Below are 22,545 nucleotides of genomic sequence, written 5' to 3'. Positions count from 1 at the left end.
TAAAGGAACTTCTCTAAGGGGGAAACACAAGAGAAGAAAAGGACCTACAAAAACAAACCCAAAACAATTAAGAAAATGGTCATAGGAACATACATATCGATAATTACCTCAAATGTGAATGGATTAAATGCTCCAACCAAAAGACACAGGCTCGCTGAATGGATACAAAAACAAGACCTATATATATGCTGTCTACAAGAGACCCACTTCAGACCTAGGGACACATACAATCTGAAAGTGAGGGAATGGAAAAAGATATTGCATGCAAACGCAAATCAAAAGAACACTGGAGTAGCAATACTCATCAGATAAAATAGACTTTAAAATAAAGAATGTTATAAGAAACAAGGAAGGACACTACATAATGATCAAGGGATCAATCCAAGAAGAAGATATAACAATTATAAATAAATATGCACCCAACATAGGAGCACCTCAATAAATAAGGCAACTGTTAACAGCTATAAAAGAGGAAATAGACAGTAACACAATAATAGTGGGGGACTTTAACACCTCACTTACACCAATGGACAAATCATCCAAACAGAAAATTAATAAGGAAACACAAGCTTTAAATGACACAATAGACCAGATAGATTTAATTGATATTTATAGGACATTCCATCCAAAAACAGCAGATTACACTGTCTTCTCAAGTGCACATGGAACATTCTCCAGGATAGATCACATCTTGGGTCACAAATCAAGCCTCAGTAAATTTAAGAAAATTGAAATAATATCAAGCATCTTTACTGACCACAACGTTATGAGATTAGAAATCAATTACAGGGAAAAAAACAGAAATACATGGAAGCTAAACAATACATTAGTACATAACCAAGAGATCACTAAAGAAAACAAAGAGGAAATCAAAAAATACCTAGAGACAAATGACAATGAAAACACGACGATCCAGAACCTATGGGATGCAGCAAAAACAGTTGTAAGAGGGAAGTTTATAGCAATACAAGCCTACCTCAAGAAACAAGAAAAATCTCAAATAAACAATCTAACCTTACACCTAACAGAATGAGAGAAAGAAGAACAAACAAAACCCAAAGTTAGCAGAAGGAAAGAAATCATAAAGATCAGAGCAGAAATAAATGAAATAGAAACAAAGAAAACAATAGCAAAGATCAATAAAACTAAAAGCTGGTTCTTTGAGAAGATAAACAAAATTGATAAACCATTAGCCAGACTCACCAAGAAAAAGAGGGAGAGGACTCAAATCAATAAAATTAGAAATGAAAAAGGAGAAGTTACAACAGACACCACAGAAATACAAAGCATCCTAAGAGACTACTGCAAACAACTCTATGCCAATAAAATAAACAACCTGGAAGAAACGGACAAATTCTTAGAAAGGTGTAACCTTCCAAGACTAAACCAGGAAGAAAAAGAAAATATGAACAGATCAATTACAAGTAATGAAATTGACACTGTGATTTAAAATCTTTCAACAAACAAAAGTCCAGGACCAAATGGCTTCATAGGTGAATTCTATCAAACGCTTAGAGAAGTGCTAACACCCATCCTTCTCAAACTCTTCCAAAAAATTGCACAGGAAGGAACACTCCCAAACTCATTCTACGAGGCCACCATCACCCTGATACCAAAACCACACAAAGATACTACAAAAAAAGAAAATTACAAACCAATATCACTGATGAATATAGATGCAAAAATCCTCAACAAAATACTAGCAAACAGAGTCCAACAACACATTAAAAGGCTCATACACCATGATCAAGTGGGATTTATCCCAGGGATGCAAGGATTCTTCAATATACGCAAATCAATCAATGTGATACACCATATTAACAAATTGAAGAATAAAAACCATATGATCATCTCAATAGACTCAGAAAAAGCTTTTGACAAAATTCAACACCCATTTATGATAAAAACTCTCTAGAAAGTGGGCATAGAGGGAACTTACCTCAACATAACAAAGGCCATATATGACAAACCCACAGCAAACATCATTCTCAATGGTGAAAAACTGAAAGCATTTTCTCTAAGATCAGGAACAAGACAAGGATGTCCACTCTCGCCACTATTATTCAACATAGTTTTGGAAGTCCTAGCCATGGCAATCAGTGAAGAAAAAGAAATAAAAGGAATACCAATTGGAAAAGAAGACGTAAAACTGTCATTGTTTGCAGATGACATGATACTATACATAGAGAATCCTAAAGATGCCACCAGAAAACTACTAGAGCTAATCAATGAGTTTGGTAAACTTGCAGGATACAAAATTAATGCACAGAAATCTCTTGCATTCCTATACACTAATGATGAAAAATCTGAAAGAGAAATTAAGGAAACACCCCCATTTACCATTGCAACAAAAAGAATAAAATACCTAGGAATAAACCTACCTAGGGAGAAAAAAGACCTGTATGCAGAAAATTATAAGACACTGATGAAAGAAATTAAAGATGATACAAACAGATGGAGAGATATACCATGTTTTTGGATTGGAAGACTCAATACTGTGAAAATGACTATACTACCCAAAGAAATCTACAGATTCAATGCAATCCCTATCAAATTACCAATGGCATTTTTTACAGAACTAGAACAAAAAAATCTTAAAATTTGTATGGAGACACAAAAGACCCCAAATAGCCAAAGCAGTCTTGAGGGGAAAAAACGGAGCTGGAGGAATCAGACTCCCTGACTTCAGACTAAACTACAAAGCTACACTAATCAAGACAATATGGTACTGGCACAAAAACAGAAACATAGATCAATGGAACAAGATAGAAAGCCCAGAGATAAACCCACACACCCATGGTCAACTAATCTATGACGAAGGAGGCAAGGATATACAATGGAGAAAAGACAGTCTCTTCAATAAGTGGTGCTGGGAAAACTGGACAGCTACATGTAAAAGAATGAAATTAGAACACTCCCTAACACCATACACAAAAATAAACTCAAAATGGATTAGAGACCTAAATGTAAGACTGGATACTATAAAACTCTTAGAGGAAAACATAGGAAGAACACTCTTTGACATAAATCACAGCAAGATCTTTTGTGATCCACCTCCTAGAGTAATGGAAATAAAAACAAAAATAAACAAATGGGACCTAATGAAACTTAAAAACTTTTGCCAAGCAAAGGAAACTACAAACAAGATGAAAAGACAACCCTCAGAATGGGAGAAAATATTTGCAAATGAATCAATGGACAAAGGATTAATCTCCAAAATATATAAACAGCTCATGCAGCTCAATATTTAAAAAACAAACAACCCAATCAAAAAATGGGCAGAAGACCTAAATAGACATTTCTCCAGAGAAGAGACACAGGTGGCCAAGAAGCAAATGGAAATCTGCTCAACATCACTAATTATTAGAGAAATGCAAGTCAAAACTACAATGAGGTTTATCACCTCACACCAGTTAGAATGGGCATCATCAGAAAATCTACAAACAACACATGCTGGAGAGGGTGTGGAGAAAAGGGAACCCTCTTGCACTGTTGGTGGGAATGTAAATTGATACAGCCACTATGGAGAACAGTATGGAGGTTCCTTAAAAAACTAAAAATAGAACTACCATATGACCCAGCAATCCCACTACTGGGCATATACCCAGCAAAAACCATAATTCAAAAAGACACATGCACCCCAATGTTCATTGCAGCACTATTTACAGTAGCCAGGACATGGAAGCAACCTAAATGCCCATCGACAGACGAATGGATAAAGGAAATGTGGTTCATATATACAACAGAATATTACTCAGCCATAAAAAGGAACGAAATTGTAGAGATGTGGTTGGATCTAGAGACTGTCATACAGAGTGTAGTAAGTCAGGAAGAGAAAAACAAATATCGTATATTAACACATATATGTGGAACCTAGAAAAATGGTACAGATGAACCAGTTTGCAGGGCAGAAATTGAGACACAGATGTAGAGAACAAACATATGGACACCAAGGGGGAAAGTGGCGGGGGTGGTGGTGGTGGGATGAATTGGGAGGTTGGGATTGACATATATACACTAATATGTATAAAATGGATAACCAGTAAGAACCTGCTGTATAAAAAAATAAAATAAAATTCAAAAAATAAATAAATGTTTAAAAACCCAATGTATCATTAGTATAAATATACAAAGAACTGTATATGATTACAACTAAGTTTATAGAGTGAACAATGTAATAAAATATTTAATTCAAATATAATAAAGTATATTAAAATATATAAAATATAACAAAATATATAATATAATAATAAAATATTTAATCCAAATGTTTGAATTAAATATACATATATCCCTGAGAAATCATATTCGTTGAAACCAGTAAGTTTAAAATGACTTTTCTGGCACAGACTAGCACAGAGCATGGAGCACATGGAACAAAGAAGATGTGTTCATGATACAGAAATAAAACCATGGCAGTTAAAAGATAAAGAACAAGGGGGAGCCATGAGGGAGAGATTTGCCCTAGTCAGATGTTTCCAAGAGATTCATCGATTCCACCCCAAAAAGAAATTGGAAGCTAAATCAGACCCAAAAATGTACAGTGAACAGATTTACTTCTGTGTGCTCAGGTTTAGGTTAACTGGCTTGTAAACTCTACTGAGTTCTTATTTCATAGTGTGCATGTCCTCAATTAATCACTTTGTGGTTATTATCCAGCTAGAGTTGAAGAACTGGTTTGGGAATTTTTATGAATGGATTATCTCAACCTGGGAAACTCACCTTGGCAACTGTAGTCAAAATAAGGAAGATCAACTCAACTTGGTTCTCTCCCAGAACAGGGCCTAAAGAAGGTCCAATTCTGTCTGAAAATGTCTGCTTCATATTATACTAGCCCTAGATCTGAAAAGGGGATTGATATTCCAAGGGAAACCTCACCTCAGTTGTTTTTAGGACAAGTTACCAAAAGATATTTATCTCCCCAAAATATGCACCATGTCTTCAAGGTCTCTGGCCCCATCCAGTTTCTCACATTTGATGCCAGCTCAAGGCCATCCCAAGTACCCTCACCCTCACTGTTCTTAGAGGACATAGACCACCACTGACCAATAGGAAAAGAATGCAAGCCAGATATGATTTTAAATTTTTAGTAGCCACACTTAAAAAAAGTAAAATGAAACAGGGAAAAGTGATTTCAATAGTATGTTTTCTTTAACCCGATATATTCAAAATATGATCATCTCAACATGTAATCAACATAAAATATTATTCAACAGACGTCACCCATTCTTTCTTTGGACTAAGTCTTTGAAATCTGCTATGTATGTTTTACACATAGCGAGTCTCTGTTTGGACCAGTCACATGTCATGTGCTCAGGAGCCACGTGTGGCTCCTGGTCGTCCTTTTGAACAGTGCAGACTAAATGACCTCATTCCAAGTCCTCCATCCCCAGCTGTGATGTCCTAGACTAGGCCCAGGAACCAGGCCTGGATGCCGGTACCCACCGTGGTATTTGCCAGTGTCCCTCACCTATGAGTCTGAAGTGGGCCAAAGAGAGCCAGCCTCTGTGCCCACAGGACCTGGCTGGGCAGCAGGTGCCAACTCTCCCCGCAGCCCAGCGAGCCGGACCTCGCTTCTTATCTAGGATCTGCTCTCTGAGTGGCCGTTCTGAGTCCTGATGAAACAGTTAACTCCCTTTATAAAATTTCTGAGAGGATGTTTTATTTCTTCATGTGAATTAGAAAAGGCTATTTTTAAAATCAAAGAATAATCTTTAGATCTTTAGGGGGAAACGGCATCCTCACCAGTGACCTGTGTGTGCACTTCACCCTTAAGGAGCACTGGCCTCCAGAAGGAAAGCTCATCACCGCCAGGGAAGGTGAGTGTCAAGTCCGCTTGCATCCACCTAGCCCTCCCCAGGTCAGTGGGGGAGCCGGCCAGAGAGCAAGGAGATGAAAACAGGTTCCTGGAGGGGTAAGTGGGAACACGTGCTGGAGACGTTTCTTTGAAAATCTAATCCAGGGTGTGCAGGAGGCTCAGCACCTCCTGGACCAGGAAGCAGTAACGAGATAATGCGTGAAACGATTTAGTGGCCCCTATCACCTCCTCATGGGGCTCAGCAATGCCACTGTTAGCACTTCTGACACTTAAGACACCCCAGGAGGAGACAGTTATTGTCACCCCAGAGTGAGGAAGGAACCTGGATGCGGGTCCTGAAAAAGGAAAGTCCAGGAAAGAATACAGAATGGCAGACAGGGTGTGGTGGGCAAATGTTGCTGACTGCCTCTCAGTGTCGGGCCCAGCGCTCAGGACAAGGCACAAAGGGCTAAGGTGGCAACTCAGGCACTAACCCATTCTATGGTTCTCTGGGCTCTCTCAGGGCAGGCTGCTAGCCAAACGTTGGCCTGACCTCTCCGGCACCCACCTCCATAAGGCCAGCAGTGGATGCTAAGTGACTAAGTGACTTGCTAGGGCAAGTCCTAGGGCTACCAATCAACCTATGTATTCTCATGTTCAACAGATGCATATTAAACACCAAGGTCCCAGTTAGCTTCTTTTTTTTTTTTTTTTTTTTAAACATCTTTATTGAAGTATAATTGCCTTACAATAGTGTGTTAGCTTCTGCTTTATAACAAAGTGAATCAGTTATACATATACAATATGTTCCCATTTCTCTTCCCTCTTGCATCTCCCTCCCTCCCACCCTCCCCATCCCACCCCTCTAGGTGGTCACAAAGCACCGAGCTGATCTCCCTGTGCTATGCGGCTGCTTCCCACTAGCTATCTATTTTACATTTGGTAGTGTATATATGTCCATGACACTCTCTTACCCTGTCACATCTCACCCCACCCCCTCCCCATATCCTCAAGTCCATTCTCTAGTAGGTCTGTGTCTTTATTCCCGTCTTGCCACTAGGTTCTTCATGGCCTTTTTTTTTTTTTTTTTTTTTTCCTTAGATTCCGTATATATGTGTTAGCATACTGTATTTGTTTTTCTCTTTCTGACTTACTTCACTCTGTATGACAGACTCTAACTCCATCCACCTCATTACAAATACCTCCATTTCATTTCTTTTTATGGCTGAGTAATATTCCATTGTATATATGTGCCACATCTTCTTTATCCATTCGTCTGTCGATGGACATTTAGGTTGCTTCCAGGTCCTGGCTATTGTAAATAGAGCTGCAATGAACATTGTGGTACATGACACTTTTTGACCTATGGTTTTCTCAGGGTATATGCCCAGTAGTGGGATTGCTGGGTCGTATGGTAGTTCTATTTGTAGATTTTTAAGGAACCTCCATACTGTTCTCCATAGTGGCTGTATCAATTTACATTCCCACCAACAGTGCAAGAGTGTTCCCTTTCCTCCACATCCTCTCCAGCATTTATTGTTTCTAGATTTTTTGATGATGGCCATTCTGACCGGTGTGAGATGATATCTCATTGTAGTTTTGATTTGCATTTCTCTAATGATTAATGATGTTGAGCATTCTTTCATGTGTCTGTAGGCCATCTGTATATCTTCTTTGGAGAAATGTCTATTTAGGTTTTCTGCCCATTTTTGGATTGGGTTGTTCGTTTTTTTGTTATTGAGCTGCATGAGCTGCTTGTAAATCTTGGAGATTAATCCTTTGTCAGTTGCTTCATTGGCAAATATTTTCTCCCATTCTAAGGGTTGTCTTTTGGTCTTGTTTCTGGTTTCCTTTGCTGTGCAAAAGCTTTTAAGTTTCATTAGGTCCCATTTGTTTATTTGTGTTCTTATTTCCATTTCTCTGGGAGCTAGGTCAAAAAGAATCTTGCTGTGATGTATGTCATAGAGTGTTCTGCCTATGTTTTCCTCTAAGAGTTTGATAGTGTCTGGCCTTACACTTAGGTCTTTAATCCATTTGGAGTTTATTTTTGTGCATGGTGTCAGGGAGTGTTCTAATTTCATACTTTTACATGTACCTGTCCAATTTTCCCAGCACCACTTATTGAAGAGGCTGTCTTTTCTCCACTGTATATGCTTGCCTCCTTTATCAAAGATAAGGTGACCATATGTGTGTGGGTTTATCTCTGGGCTTTCTATCCTGTTCCATTGGTCTATATTTCTGTTTTTGTGCCAGTACCAAACTGTCTTGATTACTGAAGCTTTGTAGTATAGTCTGAAGTCAGGGAGCCTGATTCCCCCAGCTCCATTTTTCGTTCTCAAGATTGCTTTGGCTATTCGGGGTCTTTTGTGTTTCCATACAAATTGTGAAATTTTTTGTTCTAGTTCTGTGAAAAATGCCAGTGGTAGTTTGATAGGGATTGCATTGAATCTGTAGATTGCTTTGGGTAGTAGAGTCATTTTCACAATGTTGATTCTTCCAATCCAGGAACATGGTATATCTCTCCATCTATTTGTATCATCTTTAATTTCTTTCATCAGTGTCTTATAATTTTCTGCATACAGGTCTTTTGTCTCCTTAGGTAGGTTTATTCCTAGATATCTTATTCTTTTTGTTGCAATGGTAAACGGGAGTGTTTTCTTAATTTCACTTTCAGATTTTTCGTCATTAGTGTATAGAAATGCAAGCGATTTCTGTGCATTAATTTTGTATCCTGCTACTTTACCAAATTCATTGATTAGCTCTAGGAGTTTTCTGGTAGCCTCTTTAGGATTCTCTATGTATAGTATCATGTCATCTGCAAATAGTGACAGCTTTACTTCTTCTTTTCCGATTTGGATTCCTTTTATTTCTTTGTCTTCTCTGATTGCTGTGGCTAACACTTCCAAAACTATGTTGAATAATAGTGGTGAGAGTGGGCAACCTTGTCTTGTTCCTGATCTTAGTGGAAATGGTTTCAGTTTTTCACCATTGAGGACAATGTTGGCTGTGGGTTTGTCATATATGGCCTTTATTATGTTGAGGAAAGTTCCCTCTATGCCTACTTTCTGCAGGGCTTTTATCATAAATGGGTGTTGAATTTTGTCGAAAGCTTTCTCTGCATCTATTGAGATGATCATATGGTTTTTCTCCTTCAATTTGTTAATATGGTGTATCACATTGATTGATTTGCGTATATTGAAGAATCCTTGCATTCCTGGGATAAACCCCACTTGATCATGGTGTATGATCCTTTTAATGTGCTGTTGGATTCTGTTTGCGAGTATTTTGTTGAGGATTTTTGCATCTATGTTCATCAGTGATATTGGCCTGTAGTTTTCTTTCTTTGTGACATCTTTGTCTGGTTTTGGTGTCAGGGTGATGGTGGCCTCGTAGAATGAGTTTGGGAGTGTTCCTCCCTCTGCAATATTTTGGAAGAGTTTGAGAAGGATAGGTGTTAGCTCTTCTCTAAATGTTTGATAGAATTCACCTGTGAAGCCATCTGGTCCTGGGCTTTTGTTTGTTGGAAGGTTTTTAATCACAGTTTCAATTTCAGTGCTTGTGATTGGTCTGTTCATATTTTCTATTTCTTCCTGGTTCAGTCTCGGCAGTTTGTGCATTTCTAAGAATCTGTCCATTTCTTCCAGGTTGTCCATTTTACTGGCATAGAGTTGCTTGTAGTAATCTCTCATGATCTTTTGTATTTCTGCAGTGTCAGTGGTTATTTCTCCTTTTTCATTTCTAATTCTATTGATCTGAGTCTTCTCCCTTTTTCTCTTGATGAGTCTGGCTAATGGTTTATCAATTTTGTTTATCTTCTCAAAGAACCAGCTTTTAGTTTCATTGATTTTTGCTATTGTTTCCTTCATTTCTTTTTCATTTATTTCTGACCTGATCTTTATAATTTCTTTCCTTCTGCTGGCTTTGGGGTTTTTTTGTTCTTCTTTCTCTAATTGCTTTAGGTGCAAGGTTAGGTTGTTTATTCGAGATGTTTCCTGTTTCTTGAGGTAGGCTTGTATTGCTATAAACTTCCCTCTTAGCACTGCTTTTGCTGCGTCCCATAGGTTTTCGGTCGTCATATCTCCATTGTCATTTATTTCTAGGTATTTTTTGATTTCCCCTTTGATTTCTTCAGTAATCACTTCATTATTAAGTAATGTATTGTGTAGCCTCCATGTGTTTGTATTTTTTACACATCTTTTCCTGTAATTGATATCTAGTCTCATAGCGTTGTGGTCGGAAAAGATACTTGATACGATTTCAATTTTCTTAAATTTACCAAGGTTTGATTTGTGACCCAAGATATGATCTATCCTGGAGAATGTTCCATGAGCACTTGAGAAAAATGTGTATTCTGTTGTTTTTGGGTGGAATGTCCTATAAATATCAATTAAGTCCATCTTGTTTAATGTATCATTTAAAGCTTGTGTTTCCTTATTTATTTTCATTTTGGATGATCTGTCCATTGGTGAAAGTGGGGTGTTAAAGTCCCCTACTATGATTGTGTTGCTGTTGATTTCCCCTTTTATGGCTGTTAGTACTTGCCTTATGTATTGAGGTGCTCCTATGTTGGGTGCATAAATATTTACAATTGTTATACCTTCCTCTTGGATCGATCCCTTGATCATTATATAGTGTCCTTCTTTGTCTCTTGTAATAGTCTTTATTTTAAAGTCTATTTTGTCTGATGTGAGAATTGCTACTCCAGCTTTCTTTTGATTTCCATTTGCATGGAATATCTTTTTCCATCCCCTCACTTTCAGTCTGTATGTGTCTCTAGGTCTGAAGTGGGTCTCTTGTAGACAGCATATATATGGGTCTTGTTCCAGTTAGCTTCTTAAAAAGATCATCTCAACATGCAAACAACCCAAGTGCCCATCAACATATGATTGGTTTAAGAAGATGTGGTATATATACATATATATATATATATACACACAATGGAATGTCAGTCATAAAAAAGAATGAAATATTGCCATTTGCAACAACATGGATGGACCTAGAGATTATCATACTAAGTGAAGGAAGTCAGACAGAGAAAGACAAATATTACATGATATCACTTGTATGTGGAATCTTTAAAAATGATACAAATGAATATATATATACAAAACAGAAACAGACTCACATACATAGAAAACAAACTTATGGCTACCAAAAGAGAAAGGGAGGGTGGGAGGGATAAATTAGGAGTATGGGATTAACAGATAAAAACTATCATACATAAAATAGATAAGCAGAAAGGACCTACTGTAGAGCACAGGGAAATATATTCAATATCTTGTAATAACCTATAATGGAAAATAATCTGAAAAAAATATATATATATAACTGAATCACTTTGTTGTACACCAGAAACTAACACAGTATTGTAAATCAACTATGTTTCAATTAAAAAAAGATAATCTTCCCCCCAACTAATTGTGTTTTAACCAGTTTTGGAATCCTGAATCTGTGTTCTCTCCGCTCCTTTCTCCCTCCCTTGCTCTCTATCTATTCTCTGGGTTGCTGAGTGTTCCTTATATGAACAAAGTTCTGTGGAGGCACAGAGCACAGAGGAACTAAATACTGTAGAGCTGTTGGCCAAGACTTCAGGACTGTGACATAAAAGCCGGAACTGAAAGGTTGGGTGAGAATTTTTCATGTAGAAAATGAGAGGAATATCCCAGACAGAGGACATAATAGTCATAAAGCAACAGAGCTGAGAGAAGGATTAGCAAGGTTGAATCCAACCTTAGAGAGTTCATAGGCTGCCCCAGGCCAGCTCAGAGACTGGACCTACACTGAGGGTCTCCTAGCTTCTGTAGATTTCTTTTGGCACATGGCACAGTTGGAATGTGTCTGGTCTCTTCTATAATTTCACTTGCACACCTCTGATTTCACATTTCTTTTTTTCTAGACAAGCACAAAAATAATCCCTGAATTTGACATGCCCAGAGCTTCCTAACATCCTCAGGTCTGTGAGCTATTCTTACAAACAGCATAAGTGACTTCAACATTCCCTACCAATGCAGCTGTAGCACTTTTAATGTTTACAATCCTGTGCCACCCTGGGCCTGAGATGCTCTTCCAATTAAACCCTGGTTACACTTCTCTTTCCAAGTGCGAAAGAATCCAATTAAAGTTAATGAAAGTAATCAGTCTGCAAGTCTCAGGTTGTTCTGCCCCATTTGTGAATACAGGTAATAACACCCACTGACCTCGTGGAGGGAGAGGAGGCGCCATCTTTGACTGCAAATGAGCCAGACCTGAGCCAGCCAGGGAAACCCGGAATTTAGGAGGTCACCCTGTTTGGACTCCCACACAGAGCTCAGGATCCCATTAAGCATTAACTGTAGGAATCTGTCCTTTAGGTAGCTTCAGACTCATTTGGCTGCCATACGGCTGGGGCTAGCAATGCCTCCCATAAGCCTGAATTCCTGGGACACCCTACACTTATTTTCAAGAAGCCATTCATCACATTACTCTTGATTTTCTGTCTGGCTTCCAAGAAGCAGCTCCCAAAGAATAACACAGTTAGAGCACCAAAAACCCGTGAGATGAAATCAGCTCAAGTCCTCTATCGGAGCTCGCATGACCCTTCTCCAGCCCCTGGTGCTAACTCTCAGAGCACCAGATGGACCTGCTGGGTGTCAGCTCAGAGGGTCAGCCTAGGACCCTTCCGGAAGCATCAATGGGACCCACGTCCTCATGCCAGAGAAGCTGTGAGAACACCCCTCAGACACCAGAGACTTAGCAGGAGCGTTACTTGTCACCATTCATTCCGGAAGGGCCTGTCCTCCCGGGGCACTCCTTCTGCCCAAGTGCAGTTGAAAAACCACACACCCACCTAAGCTGCATTTGCTCCTCACTGTTCTGCATTTGTTTTGAAGGCTGACTCACTCGACAGTCATTTCTTGGCATAATCTTGAAGTTTTGACCTCAAATTATGGTCCCATGCTTTCTGTTTCCTCAGATCACTGTCTTTAGACGCAAGAATCTGACCCTGGCCCCATCTGATACCAATGAAGGGGCCTGTCCCTGTTCTCGGGGAGCTCGGCTCTGGCTGGGGAAACAAAGCCGACGCTTGTGAGCAGTTGGAAAACTGAACAAGGCAGTAAATAATTAAGTGCTACTTAATCACATAATTGATTAATTATAACTAATTGCTACTTAAATGAACTGCTCTAGTCCACATTGATCTTCCTCGGCTCTGACCTCATAGAGTGGCCATGGTCTGAACCGCTTACTTGGGCATTTGCACATTGTCCAGAACATTCTTCCCATCCTCTCATGGATGAGTCTCCTCTCTCATGACTGGTAGTGTCCTCAAGGGCAGGACCAGGTCTTTTCAGTTTCTTCCTCCTCTGTCTCCCACAGCAGAATCAGCCCATTCAAAGCATAAGGCTCTTTGCTTAATAAACACTTGGTGATTAATGTCAAAAATGTGGACCAGTGTTCATATAACCAATGTGCCCCAGCTTCACACAACGATGAGTACAAACTAGGGTCACACAACCACAATCAACTTTGCTTCATTAACTTAGCCCCCTAAGCATGTCCTTGGGAATGTCCCATCTTATGTTCCTCTACTCTGTCTTGTGAAGCCACCAGGATAGTGGTTCTGTCATTGGCCACACTGTCCTGCTAGGATCCATCCCACAGCCACCACTCTGATGGCTCACGCAAGACCCTTCTTTCCCCTATGTGTTGTTTGATGGATGATGCAAAGGAAGGGCAAGCCAGGGAGTTGCCCACCTACCTCCTTCCGCCTGTGCTTCTTTAGGGTTCCAGGTCCCCTGCTAGGCTCTGAGCAGCTTGAGGAATCTCTATTCATCACTGGGTCCCCATTACCTGGAAGTGACACAGTAACAGTCAGCTAGGGCTGCCAGAACAAAATACTGCAGACTGGGGGGCTTAAACAACAGAAGTTTATTTTTTCACATTTCTGGAGGCTGGAAGTCCAAGATCAAGGTGTTTGACTTGGTTTGATTTCATTCTGAGGCCTCTCTCCTTGGCTTGTAGGTGGCCATCTTCTTGCTGTGTCTTCACATGGTTCTCCCTCTGTGTATGTCTCTGTCCTAATCTCCTCTTCTTATAAGGACCCCGGTTAGATTGGATTAAAGTCCACCATATGACCTCATTTTACCTAATTACCTCTTTAAAGGCCCTATCTCCAAATACAGTCAGATTCTGAGCTACAGGGGTTTAAGATGTCAACCTATGAGTTGTGTGGAGGACACAATTCAGCGCGAAACAACCACTAATATCCTAAGTGCTTAATAAATGTTTCGGGCTTGGTGGAACAGAGAGAGATGACAGATGGACAGATGGATGGATAGAAAACAGAAAGGCTGCTGAAAAGATATTTGGCCCTGAGCAAAAGGTGGGATTAACAGGTCAGGAGATTCTTTCCTAGTGCTGGGCCCTTTCTACTCCACCACATCCTTCCCTTTCTCACAGGAAGAGATGGGCTTTCCAAGATGGGAATTCCTCTGTTCCCTCCCCAGCCACAGGGCAGTGACTCCACGTTGTCTCGATGTAAATGCGTGGAGTGAGGGCTGCTGTCCCCACACACACCCCTGGGTAGCCGTCTGGCTCTCTTCTGGGGCTAGAGCAGAGGACACGGCTCAGGCTGTGGCTTCCCAAGCAATGCCAGAAATGCTAACTCAACACTGAAATGAAGACTTCTTGTAAATAACCAACATCTAAAAGGGAGACAAAAATCCCAGAATTGGGGCCTTTTTCTTTTCATGTTCAGCGAAATCGTTACTGTTGTTGAACAGGAGCTGTGCTCCCAGCAGGGGGCGCAGCCCAATAATTACGGTGCGGCCAGGAGTGCTCAGGGTCAGGAAAACAAAGAGGAGGAAATCGCCTGCACAGATTGGCTCAAATACCAGGTTCAACGAAGAAGAAAACACAATTTGCTCATTTGGAAAGTGACTCTGATGACATGAAGGCCCTACACGTTGTTGGAATTCAGGGGGAAACAGGGCAACAGCATGGGGAACCCCGCCCCCGCGCCCCAGGAGAAGAGATAGCGCCCTGCTTTTAGACCAGAGAACGATTTTGTGGGCCGAGCAAGTGGACAGCGGAAGAGACCCTCTGTCGCATTTATGAGGTTAGGTCTTCAGGTCCACAAATCAGCAGGGCTCCAAGGAGGTCTTTGAAGGTGCCCTTGGCTTAAGCTCCAAGACAGGCAGCATTGCCCAGGCACCTCCAGGAAACAGGACCACCCCCCCTTTTTTTTTCAATTTTTATTGGAGTATAGTTAATTTACAATGTTGTATTAGTTTCAGGTGTACAGCAAAGTGAATCAGTTATACATATACATATATCCACTCTTTTTTTTTTTTTTTTTTTTTAGATTCTTTCCCATATAGGCCATTACAGAGTATTGAGTAGAGTTCCCTGCACTGAAACAGGCTCCTTTGAAGGAGAGCTTCGGGGTGTCACCGATGGGATCCTCATCACTAAGCTGGGACATGGGTGTGAGCTCATGGCTGCATCTGCATCCATCAACCATTCTAGGACCCTCTTGCAAGTTCCTTTCTCTTCATTTCTTCCTCTGCACAGTGTGACATTTAAACCTGTGGTGACCCAGTACAGAGGAGGCAGAGAGAGGCTGTGAACGGTCATCATGCTAGGTGGCTTCTGGGTCAGGGTGTCACCCACCTAGTTTGCCCAGGACAGTCCAGGTTTACACCTCTGGTCCCAGCATAATCATTAACACCCAAAGTGTCCCAGTTTGAATACTAAATTAAACAGGTATCCCGATTCTCTGGAATTTTACAGGACCAGATCCCCACCCTTCCATGCCTTTCAGCCATGACTCTCCTGATGCGTCCAAGCTCCACCTGGAAAAGACACCCCGGATCAGAGGCCTTTACACAACGCAAGCAGGTCCTCCCTTTGGGAATTAGGAACAGAGAGCCAAGGGGAAGATCACTGCGGGTGGCGGACATCACTCAGCCCAAGGTTGCTGTGCAACCAGCCACCCGTACTGAGTACATTCGCCGTTGTCTCCGTGGTCTGGGGGTCCACCGGCCTCCCAGCACCCCCCCACCCCACCCCCTCAAGGTAGAGCCTAGCCAGCTTCCTGGAGATGAGCCCCCTCCCCCTCTCTCCTCAGGCTCCCCAGTACCTTGGCAATTAAGCCTCATCCTCAAATGTAATCCAGACATGTCTCTACCTTTAGATCCTGCCTGGGCTGAGGCTTAGCAGATCTACCCTCAGATACAGAAACAAAGAGTTATTTCCAAAGTATAATTGGGGTTCTTGTCATCACCAGGGGCTAGCAATGAGCAGGGAATAGGAGACGGTCTTGTTAGGGAACTGATCTAAGTTGGAACTTAAAGCACAGGGAGGCTTTAGATCAGTGGGAGGGGCGGGAAGAAGGCCCAGGGACGTGATGGCACTGATGTGGGGAAGAGTGAGGAACTGGCCATCAGCAACCGGGCAGCAGAGGGCATGGGGCAGGGATCCAAGGTCAGGCCCTGACCACGTCCCTGAGAAGCCCGGACTACCTCACACCTGCTCTCCAGCTCCCACAGATCCTGCCATCTGTGCTGTTCCATTTAATGACACTGTCTGGCATTTGATTGACTCTTAAACATAATGCTGCTATTGTGGACGAAGTTTAGTGTCGTTGATTAAGTCATTGAAAATTGAAATAAAACACAAAGACTGAACTGTTCACAATCATCCAGTGAAACAGAATGACTTTGTAATCTGTAAAAAAAAAACAAAAACAAAAAAAACAATGGGACATCCTCAGTCTCCTCCCAGGAGTTTCTGACCAGGCTGGGCAATTAATGGGTGAGTGGGCTCTGCAGAGCCCAGGGAGGCCCATATCTGCTCCTGGCATCCTTCACTCATGTACGTGACCTCACGGTTTCTGCTGCTTTCCTTTGTGCAGGAACTGTGTGTTTCGGCCTTTAAGATTCCAATTTTTATTCTAATTCACGTTTTGTTTGTGAAAGGGTGCTCAGCAGCATAAAGATGAAGTTAGCTAAAGACAGTGTTTCCTTAGCCCACCTGGAGAAAGCACTAAAATGTGGGTAATACCTACCACTTTAGAAATAGGAAGAAAACAGAAAGGATTCTTTTAATCCCAACAGCTATTTAAAAGATAAATGGTAAATACAAGTGGAATTATACCATCTAACCATATTACCAGCAGTCAATTGCTGTAGAATAAACATTCTTATTTCCAGGGTGTTCTAATATATTCAAAGACATGGAGAATGGCACCAGAAGAATTTATCACTGACTTTTGCTAAATTAGATGTTCCCGAGGTTTGCCTATATGGATAACAACATTTTTAGCACTTCAAGGTCCTTGCAAGAAAAAAAGTCTCTATAAAAATTCAGGATGGTATTGTTATCATCAACACTTTAAAATTGACTGTGATTGTTACAGCAGTTTTAAAATCAAAGAGACCTAAAAAGAAGGGGGAAATTATATGTGTACTCTGTATTTGAATTTTTATACATGAGACTTAAAACATAATATCGCGATGTTTACTTCAGATAAATTTGTTTTCACCAAAGACTTTTTTCTGAGCCAAAGTCGATGCAAAGTTTATCGAAGACCCCACCAAAAAAAGAGTTTATTGAAGACCCATCAGCCAGGTAATATCCATCAATAACCTGCCATTAACCAGCGTGTCATGTTTGACAGTTCAGCTCTCAACCTGTTTAGCTGTGCTTTCCATTTTGGCTGCTGTCCTAATTAATGACTAATCTATAAAACGGGGATAATAAAACATACCTCATACATGCAACATACATAATTATAAGGAGTGAATCATGTTGCACATGGTACCTGGCACAGTAGATGCTTGGTAAGTGTTTGAATTTTATGTTTCTTTTTACTTTTTCCTGGCATTTTGTTAATGCTTATGATCTTTACTCTTGGGTTTCCAAGGCTATTTGGAAATAAATAATAACAAAATCGAAAGATCTTTTTATATGATAAAATCTCCTGTTGTGGCTCTATCCCAAAAGCCACTCAAAGGAATCAGAAGCCTTGGGTATCAGTTTGAGACTTTTTGGCTGGGGCTCCCACACCTCAGAGACTTGAGACCAAACTTTCATGGTCACTATGGTCCAGCTCTATCCCAGAGGATAATCAGATTAAAAACCTAGAAATGGACTGAATTGCAAACATATTTATACTATTTTACTAGAAATGCACTTGTACTCCTGCATCATTTTTGCTTCTTTCCCTACTTTGGATTCTCAAACTTCCTCTTTAGGAAAATTCTCAAAATTACGATGGGTGCCCATAGCCTCCCCCCAGTAGCAGATCTGGGCTTCCTGGTCATCTGTTCCCTAATCTTTCTCTCCCCTTCCTCCTCCAGTGACCCATCATCTGTACGTTTCTCTCTATTAACTCTGTTTACTAAAACTATGCAACCTCCAGAATTCAGAAACAGTAAATTCCTTAGGTTAAGGGCTACAGCTGGCATTGAAATCGTCTATAGGTGCTGTCAATAGCTGGTTCTCAACTAATCATCTTTGTATGGAACTGATCTTTTTTGTTACTGCAATGCTGTCAGCAGACAGTAACAATGCTGAGATTTGGGGTCTAGACATTATGTTGGTGCCTGCAGTCAAGCTTACGTTCTGAAAGATGAGCCTTATCCAGACCATCTCAGCTCCAGCCACAGCTGGCCCTTCCACAGTGCCATATGCAGCATGAGCCTGGGACGGGGGATATGGAGCTTCAGCCAATGACCCAACCCTCCAATAGTCAAGGACAGCTGTTAAGAGGGGCACAAAGAAATCTGTAAACCTGCTATAAAGCTTAAATAAGACTTTAAACCTTGTTCATGTTTGAACTTTTTTTCCTCCCAAATCTTATTGTATTTATACTTACCATATATATTTGTGTATACCTATATACATGCCAACTGATATTACCTAACACTTTATAGACACATGGAATCAGCTTGTATATAATTTTATTCTACATAACATTAAATATAAGGCCCAGGTATGGCCTTAGAACGACATGCAATGAAACAGACCACTCCGCAGCCATATCCATCAAAGCCCCATTCAGCAGGACACAAGGGAATTTGAATCATCAGTTAATGTTCTGATCTGTGGGTAATTCCTAACCACAATTTAAGTTTAACCAACCCCATAACTTCTGCAGCTTTCTTGGGCTGAGGACCCACAATGCATAAAAATAAAGGAACTCATCCTGGCTTTTCTCCTCTAGGGCATCTTTATTGTGAGGAGACATTATACGCTCAGACCCATGAAAAGTACTAGAATTAGATTTCTGTGATCATTTTATGGGTTGAGGCCACAAGTGCATCCTCAGAGGCCAAACTTTCTCCTGGCAGAAACTTGAGCTCTGTGTTCACCACATCGGGTTCTTGTCTTCAACCTCTTCCATCTCTCATGCTGTAATTTCTCTCCGCCTGCCCACCAGGCATGAATATGAACTTCTCTGTATGCTGGGGGCACCGGCCTCAGGGTGTACCTTCGTAACTTTCTGTTACAAACCAGACCTCCCAATAAAGAAGAAACCACAAATCTCAGACACCTCACCACACAATAGTTCCCTTTGATTTTCAACTCTTAGTTGTGGTTATTATACAAAGGCAACATGTGACTTACTGTGTCTCACTGTGATGAAATGTCAGACCAGGGGAACCAAATACCTCAATTAAGTTTTTGTGAGTCACAAACATGACACCTAGGAGTGCCTTTGGAGATCACCCAGACAACCCCCTCATTTGACATAGGAGGACACGAAGGCATGAGTGTTTAAGAGACCTTTATGCTTCAGTCCTTCTCTCCGGACACCTCCCCAGGAGGTCTCCCATACCCGCCCCACCGCCAGTCACCCACATAATCGACAACGCGCTCAAAGCTCTAATGCGCCAGAGTGATCTTTCAACACGGAGTCTGTCTTCTGCTTTGCCCAACTCACTTCCCACCTCCCTTGATGAGCAGACATATATTAGAACTCTACAGTGTTAACTCTTTTTATAAATTTAATGCCTTTGTTAGATCCTTCAAAATAGGTTCTGGTAAAATAACCACGAGTAACCCTCTACATTGTGCATCACTCCGCATTTTACAAAACACTTTCACTGACCTTATCTCACTTGATCGAGTAAATAAACAAAAGGTTTCTTTGTTTAGGGAGAGAGGAATGGAAAAGTCAGAGAGTGTTGAAAAACAGAAGGGCCCATCAGAAAAAGAGATTCAAAAACATGGATGGGGCTCAGTGAAACATATTTTTCCTTTTTGGAGCTGGGAGCTGAAAGCCAACTTCCCCATCATGATCTCTCATTTGAGGAGCTCAAGCCTGAGAATCTGTCTGAAATAGAAATCAACTGATCTCTGGGTGAGGCACTGACATCAGACCCATCAGAATACCCAGCGCTGGAGTCTGCAAACCAAGTTCCCAAGAACCCTGAAACGCTCCCAGTGGGGTCTGAGCAAGGCAGGGTGTGTATTTAGGCAAAAAGTGCAGATTCTGATCACAGAGGCTGGAATCCAAGGAGAGGCCAGAAGCTGGTTCCAGAAGCCGGTTCCAGCCTCTTCTGACCCAGATGGACTGATTGCTCCCTCAGGGCTGGTTGGAGTTCATGCATATAAAGTCAAGGCATTTTTTTTTGTCATTGATGATGAAAACATGTCTATAATGTCAGGAGAAATTATGACACATAAAATTCCACTATCAAATCATATCAAGTTCACATTTCTCCATAATCCCTGGTCCTTCTTATCCATATACACACACATTTTTTTAGAGCCATAAGAGGTTACATAAAACTGTGTATCCTTTTTTTATGGTATTACTATCTGTTTCGTATTTTTTCCAAGTTTCTACAGTTTCCATGTCATAATGGTCTTGATTTGTATAATCATCATTTAAGAGTAGGGAAAGTTCAGATTATCCTTAAATTTGTAAATAAAGAGAATTTCTGGGTACAAACCTAAGTCAGTTTGCCAGAGAAGAGGTAAGCCAGCCACAGAAGGAAGTCAGGATCCAATTTGTTAGGTGGAGGCTGAGATGCTACAGGTCACGGACATGACTCGGTGTAGCCTCAGGGAGCCAGGGCTATGAAATGATGGCTCAAAGATCAGGATGTGTGTCCAGCAGTGCCTGGGAGGGAGGCCCAGCACCTGGGGCTTGGACATCTAGCCACCAGGGATGTGTCCTCCTCTGTGAGCTGAAAATGGTTCATCAGACTCCACCAGGGCCCAGCTTAAGCCTCCCCCTTGGCTCTAATTCCTTGGTCACACAGCAGATTGGGGTGATATCCTTCCAGAAATGCTATCCAGAGATGGAAATGCCCTGAGTGACGAGCTGAAGCATTCTAGTCACCATCTAGGTGTTTCCACCGTAAATGCATGATCTGGTCTCCACTTACACAACAGGCTCACACAGTTAGTGTCTTCACCTCTGAGGATCTGGCCACCTGGCTCAGGTTTCTGGACACATATTACTGAAAAGCAGTGACCACATCAGGCTGCACGATACCAATAAGGCCCTAGCCAAGGGCAAGTTGGCACCCTTCCAGGGTTTGGCCTTCTCTCTCTACCAGTTGGACCACACCATGGAGTAACATAACCAGAATATGATTTCTGTTCCCTGGGGCTGGTTATCTTGCTTGTTCATAGCTTTATGCTCATCTAGAGAAGATTGACATAAACACCCTGTGCCTTTGGCTTTTGTCTTTAAGGGATTGTGAGGATGGTTGAAGATTATATTCCGCATCTTGGGGGCTTTTTGCCCACAGGGCTGAAAAATTCCAGAATGGTGATTTGGAGTGCCACAGGAATCCAAGAGTGAGAGCAGAGAGGTTTCATTTTTAATTCAGGGACTCAAACTTTGAGTTCCACGGGCAGTGCTTATGGTATCATGTCATGCAGAATGTCATCCAGCTGAACCCCTGTGTCCTGTCCTCCTGTCCTCAGACATGCCTGGCCCTAGCTCATGAGAAAGCTTGAATTGCTATAGACACAAACTATTGCAATGTCCCTTCATCTTCAAATCTCTATTCCCTATTAAATTTAAACGTGAATTATGTATTTGCCTTCCCTCCAGATAACACTGTCTTCTGCAATATGAAATTAGATGGAGGTGACAGGAATGATTGCTGAGTTGTTTGAATTTTAACCATTAGACTCAAAAAAGAAATCGTAACTCAACTAACTCTTCATTAAAAGTACTATATTTCATCCAAGATAGAACATATCAGAATAAAGGTTCTTGGACACGTTTTGTTTGTTGTTGTTTTTTTTAATTAATTAACTTATTTATTTATTTTTGGCTGCGTTGGGTCTCCGTTGCTGCACGCGGGTTTTGCTCTAGTTGTGGCGAGCGGGGGTTACTCTTCTTTGCGGTGCGTGGGCTTCTCACTGCGGTGGCTTCTCTTGTTGAGGAGCACGGGCTCTAGGCTCATGGGCTTCAGTAGTTGTGGCGCATGGGCTTAGTTGCTCCGCGGCATGCGGGATCTTCCCGGAGCAGGGCTCGAACCCGTGTCCCCTGCATTGGCAGGCGGATTCTTAATCACTGCACCACCAGGGAAGTCCTTGGGCACGTTTTTTATGGTGCATGTAAGAATTAAAATTTCCCCATGTATATGTCACCTTTTAATAATTTTAAAACTAATATGGCTGATTGTCCCAAGGAAAAAGCCATTCTTTTATATATCAGAGGCCAGCAGCCCATGACCAGCCTGTCAAAGGTGACTTGCATGGGGATTCGGAGAGAAGCCAGAGAACACAGAATGCAT

At 41.3% G+C, this 22,545-nt stretch overlaps 1 protein-coding gene across 2 annotated transcripts in view; it reads right to left on the bottom strand.

Annotated features, from left to right (window-relative positions):
- Positions 1 to 22,545, bottom strand: part of LOC309612569 (uncharacterized protein) — a 452,870-nt gene that overhangs the window by 331,403 nt on the left and 98,922 nt on the right. For both annotated transcript variants that reach the window (XR_014235281.1, XM_082358452.1), the window contains exon 2: positions 13,536 to 13,627. Coding sequence is in view for 1 of the 2 variants with exons in the window: in XM_082358452.1 (XP_082214578.1) it covers positions 13,536 to 13,627 (92 nt within the window). In the remaining variant the exon portion in view is untranslated. The remainder of the gene's footprint in view (positions 1 to 13,535; positions 13,628 to 22,545) is intronic.

The sequence above is a fragment of the Balaenoptera borealis genome, assembly GCF_965194805.1.
Source record: "Balaenoptera borealis genome assembly, chromosome: 15".
NCBI lineage: Eukaryota > Metazoa > Chordata > Mammalia > Artiodactyla > Balaenopteridae > Balaenoptera > Balaenoptera borealis.
This window is presented reverse-complemented; position numbering and strand designations above follow the sequence as displayed.